Source organism: Colobus angolensis, unplaced genomic scaffold (genome assembly GCF_000951035.1).
Source record: "Colobus angolensis palliatus isolate OR3802 unplaced genomic scaffold, Cang.pa_1.0 Scaffold85, whole genome shotgun sequence".
NCBI lineage: Eukaryota > Metazoa > Chordata > Mammalia > Primates > Cercopithecidae > Colobus > Colobus angolensis.
In genome coordinates, this window is record NW_012122376.1 from 6458222 (window position 1) to 6472257 (window position 14036).

At 49.2% G+C, this 14036-nt stretch overlaps 1 protein-coding gene across 2 annotated transcripts in view; it reads right to left on the reverse strand.

Annotated features, from left to right (window-relative positions):
• Positions 1–14036, reverse strand: part of BTBD16 (BTB (POZ) domain containing 16) — a 66590-nt gene that overhangs the window by 39703 nt on the left and 12851 nt on the right. For both annotated transcript variants that reach the window (XM_011930238.1, XM_011930237.1), the window contains exons 4-8: positions 13610–13683; positions 11288–11431; positions 9076–9165; positions 7773–7887; positions 1147–1216 (exon numbers count right to left, since the gene is read on the reverse strand). In XM_011930238.1, coding sequence (XP_011785628.1) covers positions 1147–1216; positions 7773–7887; positions 9076–9165; positions 11288–11431; positions 13610–13683 — 493 coding nt within the window. The remainder of the gene's footprint in view (positions 1–1146; positions 1217–7772; positions 7888–9075; positions 9166–11287; positions 11432–13609; positions 13684–14036) is intronic.

A 14036-nucleotide genomic window follows, 5' to 3' on the forward strand; every position in this document is an offset into this window, starting at 1 on the left:
AATGGCGTAAACCTGGGAGGCGGAGATTGCAGTGATCCCAGATTGCGCCACTGCACTCCAGCCTGTGCAACAGAGCGAGACTCTGTCTCAAAAATAAAGCAAAATAAAATAATAAAATAAAATAAAATAGAAAAAATACATGAATTACAGCGTATACCTTTTCTAAGTGTTTTCTATGCTCAAGGCGCTGCCCTCAGTTGATTTAAATCAATCCTCACTGAAAACCTGTTATCCCTATGTCACTGATGGGGAAACTGACACTCCCAGGTTCCTGTTCTTGCCTGTGGTCACACAACTTGTAAGCGGCAGAGCCGGATGCAAACGCAGGCAGCCTGACCATAGGCCTTGCCACTGGCTCAAGTCAGTGGCCGATCATGGAGGGCCCCAGGGGTGTTCCCCGCGGGAGCTCTGAGGCTATGATGTGAACACCCCCAAAAAGCAAGAATTAAAGGGCAGTGAAAGTGGAAAAGGCTTCCCAGAGCCAGGGACCTTGAGAGAGTTCTAGTACATCTCAAATAGCTTCAGGGCCTGGGGTCCTTCTGCAGCCCAAGCGTTGCTGAGAAATGCTGACCAGGATGCAGATGCCACCACAAGTAACCTTGGAATGACCACTGGGGCGAAGGGGAGGACGCAACGATAGGAGAACTGTGGCCTGCTGACTGGTATCCCCCCAGGTCACTGATGGCCATACAGAGAGAGCTGGAGTCAGGAGGCCTGGGGTTCGGACCCAGCTGGCTCCCCTGGGCAGGTTGCTGCCCTCCTCGGCTCTGTTTTCTCCTCTGAGAATGAGGTTGGATTCTATCATTTATTACCAACCCTGACACACTGATTAGATCCAGGTGAGTCCAGACCTCACAGCTCCAACAAGAATGTCCTGGAAGCTCTTCTGCTGTTTCAGTGAGAAAGGCTATGCTGCTTCTTCCTCCATCTAAGATTAAAGTCTTTCTATTTTTTTGGTGTTAAAACATCCTTTTACAAATAAAATGATGTTTTAAAAAAAATGTGTTCATGTGGCAAAATAAAATCTTTGGTGACTTCAAATCAATATTCTGGGGGGAAGTAGGCCTGGTAGGTAAAATCCCAGCATGTGGGCTGCTCCTGAAGGCCCCCTCAAGGGGCGATGTGCCCTGTCTGCGTTGTTCTCACCTTGCAGCCGGCCTTGTAGAAGCTATTGATGGTGCTCGGCATGAGTCTGGTTATCATCACATCCACGCACCTGGAGAGAGAGAACTGCAGTTTCTGGAGGAACCCCACACTGCTTTTGGAGAAGTGGGAAGTCCCAGAGGTTCTTATTCAACTCCAGGACAGCAGCAGACTTTTGCACGGAAGGGAGCCTCACTTTAGGGATATGGACATTTGGCCAGAGGACAAGATCAACATGGCTTGTTAGAAATAGCTCTGGGCCTGGGAGATGAGGCCAGAGATCAAATCCTTCAAGAGAAAACAAAGTAACCCTATAGCAGGGAACAAGGATTATTGCTCAAAGCTGAAGTGCCACCAGGTGCTGAGTTAAGGTTTGATTTTAGCCAACACAGGCATCTGGTCATCCCCCTGCCTGAGGATTGTCTTCCTGTACAGACCCTTATGGTGCCACCAGAGGGGCCTCAAGTCCCATTCCTCTCTGCCCACAAATGGAATCAAGGAGCAGCTTTCAGATGAAGGTCTCTGTGAGCTCATGACCAGGACCCGTCAATTTGGCTCACCCACCCATGAAGGATCTATTCGCTGAGCACATACCGTGTGCTAGGCACCCAGAGAGGTCCTTGGTGTGCAAAGAACAAAACTGATGGGCCATTGAGGTGACATGTTAAGTCAGCTTTCAAACAGATAACCACATTTGACAGTCATGTTAAGGATTAAAAAGTTAAAGAACAAGGTGTGATGGGAAGGCAGAAAATGGAGACTTCAGCCTAGTGTGGTTGAATCAGAAAAGTGACCAGAAGTCAGAAGAGAGGCACTTAAAACCTGAAAGAGGAGGACAAAGAATTGGCCAGGCCAGGGATTGGAAGACCAGCATTGCAAACAAAGGAAACAGCATGTGCAAAGGCCCTGGGGCAGAAGCAGTTGTCACACTTTGAGGGAATGTTGGGGCTGGCATAGCTGCAGTGCTGTGAGTTTAACACTGCTCCACACTGTCCCTCTTTGACTACTGTCATTCATCTGAGCTCAGCTCCAGCATCACCTCCTCTTGGAAGTCTCACTAATTGCTCCTCTCCACATACTCCCTTAGCTTTGATTTCCATGACTTCCTTCTTCTACCTGGTTCCTTGCCTGTCTCCAAGAAGGGCATGAGCTAGGGTGGGATGGAGTGTGGTGGTAGATGTGCTACGTGGCAGGTAGGGTCACAGACATTTCAGTGACTGAACTTTCACAGCTAATATTAACCTCTCTGCAGCAAAATTGCCTTGAAGCATGTTCACTTCATTGAACAGGGCACCAGAGAGTAGCCACTGGGATCTCATACTGAAGCACAACCTTGAACTCATCATAACTCAGTGGTTGCCCTAAACTCAGTTGAGATACACACTGCTCATGGGCAGAGGCCTAAAGGATATCCAGTACCTCTTGCACTTATTCTAAAACGTATCCTTCCATAAGGCCAGACCAGAAGGCAGCTGGGGTCTCATTGCCCCCAACAACCACATCCCTGAAGTAGCTTTTACTGAGTTGCATTTTGGTGTGACGCTTTTGCCAACATCAAGAAAAAAAAAACATTATAAGATGTATTGTTGTATTTACTCTACAGATATTGTTGAGGACATTGATCATTAGGTTGCTCGGGGTCATCTGCTGAAGACATCCACCGTTTTAATACTAATAGTAGCTGTACTTCTCCCAAGTGAATTGCTTTTTAAGCTTTTGTCTGGTTTTTATCTAATATCACTGATCAAGTTTCCCTTTTTATCTGCCACTAGCAAGTTCAGAGCTAAATGTATGGCCCATCTTAGGAAGAGTGTGGGTTATTACAGTTAGTATACAATGGTAGCCTGTCTTTTTCTTCCTCCTTAAAAAAACAAACAAACAAACAATTTGGTGTTCTGTGGCTTCATTTCATGTATTCATGGGAGTCACTCAAAGCCTTTACTAGAACAAGGTAAGAAATGATAAATGAATAAATAATCTGGTCATGGCCAAGGCACTCTACCCCCTTGTGTGCTAGGATCGGCCCTTCAGACAGGGAGACTGACTCTACCCATTAGGAGGTGTCCTGAGTACTGGTGAAACCTGTGCTGAGTAAACATGAGGTGCTGCTGTCATCTCCTGGGCATTTTGCCTTTTAAGACTGCTGAGTCCTGTCAATCCTGTATCTTGGCTGTCTCTTGAGCACGCCCCTCCTCTCGTTCCCACTTCCCCTGCCTATTTCAGACCCTCCTGGTCTCTCGGCTGAGCCTCTGCATAGCCTCTCAACAGCCAGCCTCCCTGCCCTGCAGCTTCCCACATATCTACCACATCCTTCACACAGCAGGGGCTCAGCCTAAAGCACAGAGGCTCTGCCACTCTCCCCTCCCAAGCCCAGGCTCCCCGCTCTGCTGACTGAACCAAGACCTGCTCATGTGGCTACAGGATCCTGCACGACCTGGGCTCATCCAAACCTCCAGCCATTGCAACTGCACTGGGTCTCAGTGGCCAGGCTCATCCCAGTTTAATGCTGCTCCGCCCTGTCCCCTCTCTCTCCCCCATTGACTGCTGTAATTCTTGCAAGCTCAGGTCCAGCACCACCTCCTCCTGGAAGTCACCCTGATTGCTCCTCCCCACATACTGCCTTAGTTTTGATGTCCATGCCTTCCTTCTTCTACCTGGTTCCTTACCTCCCTCCACCTCCCATGAAACAACAGACTGCCGGGAAGCAACCCTCCCCATCCACATCCATCCTGAGTGCCAGCTCTGTGCTGACCTGTGCTGCTGGTTCTGGAAATGCCAGCAGGGACAGATGGAGGCCCTTTTCTCCTGGAGCTCACGGCCTTACCGTTCAGCAGAGGGGGAAGCCCAAGGTGTGACGAGGCTGAACAGGCGGCTCGGGCCGCACCCGCATTGGGCACAGGAGCCTTTAGGTGCTAGCTTTTGTCTGTTGAAACCTACAGGGAGCACTAACCGGGCTTGGAGTTGCAGAGGAGAAACGAGTGCCCCAGGAGACTGACACCTTCTCTTACGCTTCCCCTTCCTCGCGGTCAAACCCACTGCCTGTGCTGGACTGGAATGATCAGACTTCCCAGACCAAAGGAAGCAAAGCAAGCCACCCAGGCTCGCCTCTGGGCTCAGGGAGGTGGGGGTTTTCACTTCCGGAAATTCTAAGGGACCAGGAAGTTGCCCACAGAGGAAGCTGAGCCCTGCATGGAGGCAAGGAAATGCCCCTCTGGCCCTGTGAGCCTGGAGGAGCCCAAGTGACAACCAGGGAGGTGCTCCGTGTGTGTGTGTGAGCATGTGTGTGCATATGCATGCATGCACGTATGTGCTGGGACATGCATGTGACAGCCATAATCCCAGCTGTGATTCCAGCCCAAGTGCCAATGAAGATATTGACATGAGAGTCAAAGGAACATCACCCAGTGGAAGCTGTGTGCACACACTGCATCCCTTCAAGATGGGAGGCCTCAGGTATGTATGATTCAGAATCAAGCAGTCATCTGGCAATTTCCCATGGCGTGGGAGCTCAGCTGAGATAACCTGTGAGGTCTCATTCAGCACGTGAACATTGTGATGCTATCAGAGTGACCTGGGGCGCTTCTGTTACACAGAAACACAAACACACATGTATCCAATGATGCCACACCCTGTCAACTGCGCCATCAGCCTCTCAAAGGCAGGCAAGACTCAGCCCAACTGTGTGCAGGCCCGCCCTGGCCTCTGACCTGGAATCCCAGCCCCACCACAATTATCTGGAGAATCTTGGGCAGGTCCCATCAGCTTCAGGCAAGCCTATGTTTGCTCATCAGTGGAATGAAAGGTTTGGCTCATTAGCTGCAAAGCCCTTCCTGCTCTGGCATTCAAAACAAGGTGGAGGGAGGGGAAAGGAGGATGAAGAAGCTGACGTTCTTGGTTCATCTCTGGATAAGCCAGGGCGAGAGTTCTGAAGGTGAGATGCGGCTTCCAGTCTGCTCCTACGGTAGGGCAGCTGAGGCTTGGAGACAGAAGGTGGCCAGAGGCCCCACTTCAAGAGGGAAGCTGCCCTGCCAGCACTCAGGTCAGAGATAACTTCCTGGACCGCACCAGGAAATAGCTGCTCAGAAATTCTCTGTGTAAAGGAGCTTAGATTTCATAGTTACACATCACAAGACTATGCTGGGCTGACAGTGGGAGATTTATACAATGGAAGGGGCATAGACATCTCAGGAAAACCTAGACTTTTCACCCCACCACCTTCAGGGTCAAGGCCAGATTCCTTAGATGGCTCTAAGATGCTACACCAGTTGGCTCTGCCTGCAACTACTCATCTCCCATCTACCACGGCCACCTAACCCCACAGTCTGACCATGCCGACACACAGGAGTGCCTCTTCAAGACTCCGGGCCCTTCTCAATGTGTGTCCCCTGCAGAGAGGTCCAGGCACCTGCGTTCCCAACGAGGCTGCCAGATGCTCCAGATCGAAGGCCTGGACCCAGTCATTTCAGGAGTCCCCAGAATGAGGCACCAGATCAAAAACATTCGTGGGGTTGAATCTGACTATGTGAACTCTACAAAAAACGAATTGAAACCTGTAAGATCCCCAGGAGAGATCTCCCCTCTGCAGAGTAGCTAATGTCTTCTCTTGGCTTGGACGGTATCCTCATTCATTCCTTCACTCACTCAGAAAAAGAGACTGAGGTTTAAGAAGTAAACAAAACAGGCAGAACACCTCCTGCCCGAATCTCTTCTTTATACTGAATTGCATCAGGAATGAGGGGGAAAAAAAGCCACAAGATACCACCTCTGTCTTCAGGACACCAATGCCGTAGGCACACATCCCCGAAAAAGCCCAGGAGAGGAGACAAAATATTCCAGAGAAATGAATCCCATGAATGACTTTCCACTTGGTTCACTTACCCTTTCACAAGCATTAACGGAACGGAGGAATATTACAGGACACACAGAAAGGGAGGAGAAAATCTAAGAAATGCTCTTTCTTCTTATAGATACGAATTTTGCTTGAACTTAATAATACATAGCACAAAATTTTCCAGTTAGGAATTCCCAAACTTCATTCCATCCACCTTTATTCACTTCTGGTGTCTTGGAGACGGTTGGACAGGAGACTTTAGAGGGCAGGGATCCTGCCCATCTGGTCCCTCACTGTCTCCTTGGCCTCCCAGAGAAGCCCAAGGAATCGTCCTTGAGGCAGATGAATGAATGAGTGTAGGTGTCAGTGAGTAAACTGACAAGTGGGTGACCCTAAGCAAACCTCTCCTGACTAAATGCCATCGAAGGGAGGGTCAGAACCACAAATGAGCAAGTGACAACATCACCACCTCGCCTGAGCGAAGTGGAATAGTACAGTGTTAGAGGTTCAGGTTCCGGGGCCCGCTGACCTTCGAGTCCTGGCTTCTCTACCTGGCAGCTGTGTGGCCTTGGCCAAGTTACTTACTTCCCAAAGTCCCAGTTTTCTCATCTGTAAAATGAGCGTAGTAATAGTCCTACCTCCTAGGGTTGCCTGGAAGAGGAAATGAGGTCATCCCTGCAAAGAGCTGAGAACTGAAAGGCAAACACTCCATCCCAAAGCCCTCTGTGCTGACATCCCCTACTCCCCAACAAAGTCCTGGGAAGTAGATGGGACAAATGTTATAAGCCACATTTTATGTCAGAGACCACCAAGGTACATGGAGACCAAGGGGCACCTTATTGTAGAACTGAGCACAGACCCTGCACGGACCCAGGTTGCTTTTGGCTTTGCAGGAAAAGCCCAACGCAAACTGGGAGCTCTGATCTCACCCCATCAGGGTGCGTTTCCTCGGTTGCTTGGAGGCAGGCAGAAACACCAAGCAATGTCTGTTACCCTCTCATGCTCATGATTTCTGCATCCATGAGCCCAGGCAACCCTTGTCAGGATGAGGAAGCTTTCACATTCAATGCCAACCCACTTTGAATGCCTCCTGGCCCCCCACCACCTCCTCCCCACACCGACACACCCTGATGAACCCTCCTGCTGGGCAGCCCAGGTGGGCCAGCGGGGTCTGAATGTCCAAAAGAGAGGCTATGCCTAAAATGGGCAGGGGCATTGTTGGGCAATTTTAACTTTGATCTTTGCATTTTCCTCTCTTCCAAAAGACCTACAATGACCGTATTTAACATTTATAACAATAAAAATATTATTTACAAGAAAAAACAAGACTATCTCAAATGAGCAGGAAAAACGAGGACTGACAGTGATGGGAAAGTCAGCGTACCCTCCAATTGCCAGCTTCTGTGTATGTGTATGACTTGAAGGAGAAAGTTTTTTCTTTTTTTAGCCAACAATGAAAAGAGGTGAAACTGATAAGCAAGCCTGGTTTGAGGGCTACTAGGAAGTCACTGTGTATACGCATGAAGTCTCTCCCAGTGGCAGAAATCCCCCCATTTGCATTTCATTCCTGCGAGTTGAGAATCGTTTGGTTAAAACTAGTATGTTGCTGCAGAGATGGCCCACCTGTTATTGTGAATGAATGTCTCAGTTCCTTTCCAGGCTCAAGGCCATGCTTGGCACAAAGACACCTGAGGTGTCTTAGCCCAGTGAAGAGGAATGTTCTACCAAATGGGCCAGGAATTGCCCTTCCGATTTCCCCCAGGCCTGGCCCTGCCCGAAGTCAGCCTTGTTTCCTTACCTTTGAAACAGGCCACTGAACTGGAGGATGTGGGCGGAAGCCAGCACCCCCAGTACATCTTCCAAGTTAATCTCCACCTCACTCATGTAGAGGTTCTTCAGGGCCGTGGCGAAGGCTGGGGAGGCACAGACAAGAGAGCCGTCAGCATGGGGCTCTGCACACAGGACACCACCCAGGGCCCTCCCTCACTACTGCAGCTGGGCAGGCAGAGGTGCCCTTAGAGAAAATGCACCATCTCTGACCTGGATGCAGGCACCACCCGGAAGCTGACGATCTATGCTACCAGCCTTACCAAAGGAGTTGAGGCTGAAGCTAAAGAAAGTGGAGCTTCTGCTGAAAGGATCCTCCTTTAAGCCTGTTCTCAGGGGTGAGACCATCTTGGGTTCTCTCCTAACCTGGGGTCTGTGGCCTGTGCAGGAATGTGACTGCCCAAATATGTGCAGAATGTTGTGTGCAAGTCATGCATTTTTTTTTTTTCTGGAGACAACATATATCTTACAGCAGATTCTCCTTGGAGTCTGGGGACTTCCAAAAAGGTTAAAGACTCTTGGAAAGAGCTAGAATAATTGGATGGTTCAGGAACTGAACTGCATGGCTAGGGGCCAGATGGACTTGGCTGATTCACCATCAGAGTGTCCTCTGGTGACAAATGGCCCAACTAGTGCTGAAGTTTCCTCACCAAGCGATTCCTAAACAAGTGCCATCACATGGCCTCCCAAAGTGCTGGGATTACAAATGTGAACCACCGTGCCCAGCCCATAGATGCATTTTTAAATACCTGTTTATTTTGAAATAGTTTAAGACTTATAAGAAGTTGCAAAAACAAGAGTGACAGGGGCAACAAAGAAGTCTACCCCTGAGTGGCTGTGAGGGGATGGGGAGTGAGCCCAAGTTGGGGGAGGTAGGGGGTGGTCCTTGGCAGGAAGAGGCAGGTGAAGTGCTATTTGGGAGCAAGGCTGGGCCTGATGGCTTCCCTGGGTGAGTGTGAGCCTAGAGCGGCAACTCCTCTTGCACTGGGTCTGTGTCTGAGAAGCCGCTATCTTTTTCCAGTCTCTGCATCCTCCATACCCTTTCTCGATGACAAGAACCTCTCTTTAGTAGCATTCCACCTTCTTCCATTTCCCCAAGTCACCCTAGCCTTCTCGCCCCTTCTTTCTTTGCACGTTCAGGCCTTTTGAATAAGAAAGCACTGAACATGGTCTACTGTTGGTTTGTTTTGCTTTGCTGTTGCTTGTTCCTTTTTAAATCTGGGAGGACCATTTTTTCAATGGCATTCTCAGAATATAGACGGGTATATACATACCGACTTTAGTGACCTGTGGGTCATTGATCTTCAAGGAAATGATCATCCTCTTTGCAGGAGATTTTTCTTTGGTCTTCTTAGGTGATTGAGCTAGTAAAGGAAATGAGAGGATGATGGCTGGAGGTGATAACCATGGTGAAGACACAGTGGGAGGCACCCACCACCCTCCAGCATGACTACACGGCCTCCCATCTGCTCATGCCAGCCTGCCATCCATCCCATGGCAGGGAGTAAATGGGAGGATGCACGTGAGTGCCTGGCACACAGCAGACATGCAGGAGATGGCGGTTAATATTATCATGTGTCACGGTATTTGTCATGCTTTCCCATCATTTTGGGTTTGTCTGTCCCCTCAGATGGTAAGCTCCTAGCACAATGCCTGGCATAAGCTAAGCATTCCACATAGGAAGGAAGGAAGAGAAGAAGGAAGAGAGGGAGGGAGGGAGGGAGGGAATCACTTATGTCAGAGTAAGTGAAAGACAGAAGTTCAATATTCCCTCCAGGTTGAGTAAAACTCCCAAATCGGAGAAGATATCAGTAATTTGTTCACACTCTTCTCCAAGGTTCTCCAAAGCCAAGGTGGTTAGTTTGTTTTCGGCAAGTGGGCCACTTCCTTCTTGGATTCCCCGCTAGAGAATAAACACGTCCTCTCCAGGACAGCTGCTCCTCCACTCTCCATGGAAGGAAATCAAGCAGCTGGAGAGCCGGTGCATCTCTGCAGAGTCCAGCACTCCAGTGTCTGGCCAGAAGTTTCAGGATAGCAACACAGATGATCTCAAGAACATGCAAGTGATAACTGTGAGATAGGTATGCAAACCACCACTGTGAGATATGTTCGCTTTTAAAGGCACATGAAGAACTGTGACTGTTGCTATTGAAAGACGTGAATCCCAGGGCTTGATCGGTCCGTGGAGCTTGCGAGGAGACGCTGGAGTCGCGACAGTCCAGGCCACTGGGGTTTCATCTGCACCTTCCCTCTTGTCTCCCAGCCAGGTGCAGCCTCTAGCAGGAAGGCTTGGATCAGAGCGGCTGCCTTAGCAGGGCCAAATATTTTCATTTTAGGGACCCATTCTAGACACGGTAAAGACCGTAATGTTAATGATTCCATGTCCGCTTCCAAATGCTCCTGCTTTTCCATGAACTCACTGTCTGGCTCACCAGAGCCTTTCACAGATGGTCTGGTGAATGTTTTGACTTGGGTACAGGGGAGATGGAAGAGCCCAGTCTGGCTCTTGAAAACACTGGGACAAAGGCTTCAGAAGAGCACAGAGGCTCATGAGCCAGCACCGAGGTTGCTGCAGTTCTGCAGAGCCCAGCTGGCTCTCACTGCCTGCACCGCGGGGAAGGGCTGAGTCAGATTCCCGCAGGCAGCGGGGCTCTCCCTCCAGGCTCAGGCTCGCGGGGGCGGAATGACTGGGGGCTCCGGCTGCCTGTCTGACTCTAGAATAACAGGGCTTTGCTGTCATGTCTTGGAAATGAAAGCCCATCATGACTGGTATGCTGGCTGGCTGTGGGGGCCTCGAATTTTCCATGGCACCTGCTTATGAGTCAGCCCGAGGGGATGCCAACCTGTAGCCCAAAGCAGCAGCTGGCAGTGCAGATGGAGACAACTTAGAGACCAGGTGAGAGGAGGCTGGGGTGGTCAGGACTGGAAAAGGAGACAAAGAAGTGGCCTACATTCTTTTTGGAATGAGGTAAAAGAGAGATGAGAAGAGAAGAGGAAAGAAAAGCAAAGACAACAACAAAATAGATGCACACATGTGGGCCTTGAATTAGCATACTTAGGGCCAAATAAGCCACAGATATCAGAACTCCACCTTCCTTCCAAAAACTTCTTCAGAAAGTTCCCCACAGCCCATTTTTCCTTCTCAAAGAAGTAGGTAGAGTCTCTGTGTCTGGGCTGGCCAGACAAGACTCGGGTTATTTCAAGGATAATAACTGGCACGTACTGAGTGCTTGCTGTGTGCCAGGCCTTGTTCTAGAACCTCACACCTAGTACCTCCTCTACTCTTCAAAGCCGCATCCTAAGAACTATTATCCCCATTTTACAGTTGAAGAAACTGAGGCTGTCACGAGATGAGATAACACCGTGGAGCCTTGCTCTTGACTGCTAGAGTGACTGTGGTCTCAAAACAGATAACCACGTTCCAAGCTGGGACCCTCAAGCTAGAGGGCACTGGGGCTCCAGCACTGGGCACCAGAGAGGAAGTACCTCGCAGAAGCTCCTCCAGCTCCCTCAGGGGGTATGTGGTGCCCTGCGTCAGGGCTTTCAGGTAGAGCTTGGCCAAGGTCTCAGACTGAAAAAGCTGGGGCTGATGGAGTTCCCATTTGAAGCCCAGGCACTCGAGAATCACATCTGAGGAGAGAAAATGATGCTGAGCAAACACATCAATAACGTCCCCACCCAAAGATGCATCAGCTTCCTCTCCCCCAACTCCTCTGCTCGGTGGATCATTAAGCAGATGAAGCAGGCAAGCAGCCTCCCCAGGCATCTCAGAAAGGAAGTGGTGACGTGTGGGCCTTGGGGGCCGAGTGGCTTTGAGGGGGACACTGAAGGAGTCTTACGAGGTCACCCAGGACATGCCACATGTCCAGGACAGCTGTCGGCTAACAGCTGTAGGACTTCAGAGGCACTCGCGCTGCCCTCCAATGTGGGGAATCAGGAAAAGCTTTGTGGAACAGGGACATTGTCTGGGGCACTCTTGGGGGGCCAAGGCAACAAGAACGTTCTGGCTTCCCCTACGACAGTGTTTCTCAGCCCTGACATTGTAAACATTTTGGGCCAGATACATGCCTGTTGGGGAGCTGTCCCGTGCACGGTGGATGCCCAGTAGCAGCCCTGGCATCTACTTACTGCATGCCAGTAGCACTCCCTCCTCAGCGGTGACAACCAAAAATGTTTCCAGATATTGCCAAGTGTCCCCAGTGAAGCCAAATCACCCCCCAGTTCCCTGTTGAGAACTACTGCACTATGAGTACCAAAGCATGACCCATCTGAAATGTAATAGCAGGCCTACCAAAGAGGATAGGATTCTCGTGACCCTCCCTTGACAATAAAAGAAGGCTCTTTCCAAACTGTAGAAGACTTTATTCGGGGCATCTAACCTGAGGATAAAATCAGTGATCACTAAAAGAAGAGGCTTTTTGATAGAGGAGGGCAGAGGGCGAAACCGAGGATGCCAGGCCAGGTGAGGCTCGAGAGGCCATGGGGAGAGGACTCTGCATGGCTCAGCTCCTGTGTTGTTAGTACAGAGCTGGGGGAAGGAGAGGTGCCTAAAACCCTCGATCTGAGTGCCAGATAGGACCTGAAGGGCCACTAGCCCCATCTATGTATTTCTTGGTTTTGCCATTAGTTTTACAGTGTGACCTTGGGTACCTGATTCTTCTTCCTGTTATTATTATTGTTATTCACCAATATTATGATATTGTTCGGTGTTGGGGTTCAGGGGGTTTGCATCTCAAATATTACATCGCCTTAGGTGGTCTGGTTATGCTGAGTTAGAAGAAGTCTCAGCCCATTAGGGTGATTATAGGCAGGGGCAGAATTGTGGATACAACATATTCACTCACTGGATGTCAATTTCCACTTTCAGGATGGCCAATGCATGGCAGCCATCACTAATCAATCCAGAGCTCTTTCTCTCATGCCAGGAGATGGTCTTAGACTACTTCTCCTGTTCAGAGTTGAAGGTGAGAAAAGAATTTGTTAGCCTCTCTTTGGAAAGGAGGCTGGCTCTGATCCCAGGCAGCCACACCATGCAGTAGGCTTTATCCAAAAAAAAAAAAAAATGCTGCTTTAAGAAGCTGTCCAGCCTCCTCATGAGGCTCAATGAACCTTTTTCTAGCAAAAAAGAACCTATCCTGATTCTTGATCCTGCCTCAGAAAAGTCGTCTTGAACAAGTGCAGCTGTGAACGTCCAAGTCATGACTGGTTAGAGCCCAAAGAGATGAAGAACAGCTGCTTTATGCTTGCTGCACTCCATTTAGTCTTTCAATAAAAAGACTACTTTTTTTTTTTGTTTGAGATGGAGTCTTGCTCTGTCACCCAGGCTAGAGCTCACTGCAACCTTCCAACCTCCTCTTCCTGGGGTAAGTGATTCTCCTGCCTCAGTGTCCTGAGTAGCTGGGATTACATGTGCATGCCACCACGCCTAGCTAATTTTTGTATTTTTAGTAGAGATGGGGTTTTACCATGTTCGCCAGGCTGGTCTCAAACTCCTGACCTCAAGTGATTCACTCACCTGGGCCTCCCTGCTGGGATCACAGGTGTGAGCTATTTATTGACACCAACACATTTGTCTTTATCACAGCGAGGAGCATATGAAAATGTGTTTACCAAGCTTGGTTTCACTCACTGCACATTTGACAAATATTTATAGGGCACCTATTATTTCTCAGACACTGGGAAGTGGATAAGAATCACAACTTATGGACTAGTGCCCTGGCTTATGGGCTGATTTTCTTCCGTAAAGACCGTAAGATGCCCCTGAAGTCAGTAACATTCTGACTTAATCCACGGAGAACACAAACTCACCTGCTTCCGCACTTTGGATGTCCTTGTTCTTGAAATTCTCACAGAAAAACTTCTGAATTTGTGGAATGTATAACCTCAAGGGAAAATGCAAACATAAAATCCAGGAGTTAATACTGACATTTTTCTCCAACTACAACATGCATTATTCTAGTATAAACTTCCTTAAAGCACCCATTGATCAAGCTACTCATATCTCGCCCTTTGGAAGAGTTTCCTCAGGTCACCATTTGTCTGCCGATCTGAAAACCTGTAGGCTTTCTGATAGCTGGCTTATAATGCTGATTCCTGTTTTCAGTTTGTGGGTAGGGCTTACTGAGGGGGTATTTGAGGTTGTACTTGGCTGCCTGAATGACACCTTATTCAGTGTCTAAAACATTATCTGGCATATAGTAGACACTCAGTAATATCTGCTGGGAGAAAAGAATAG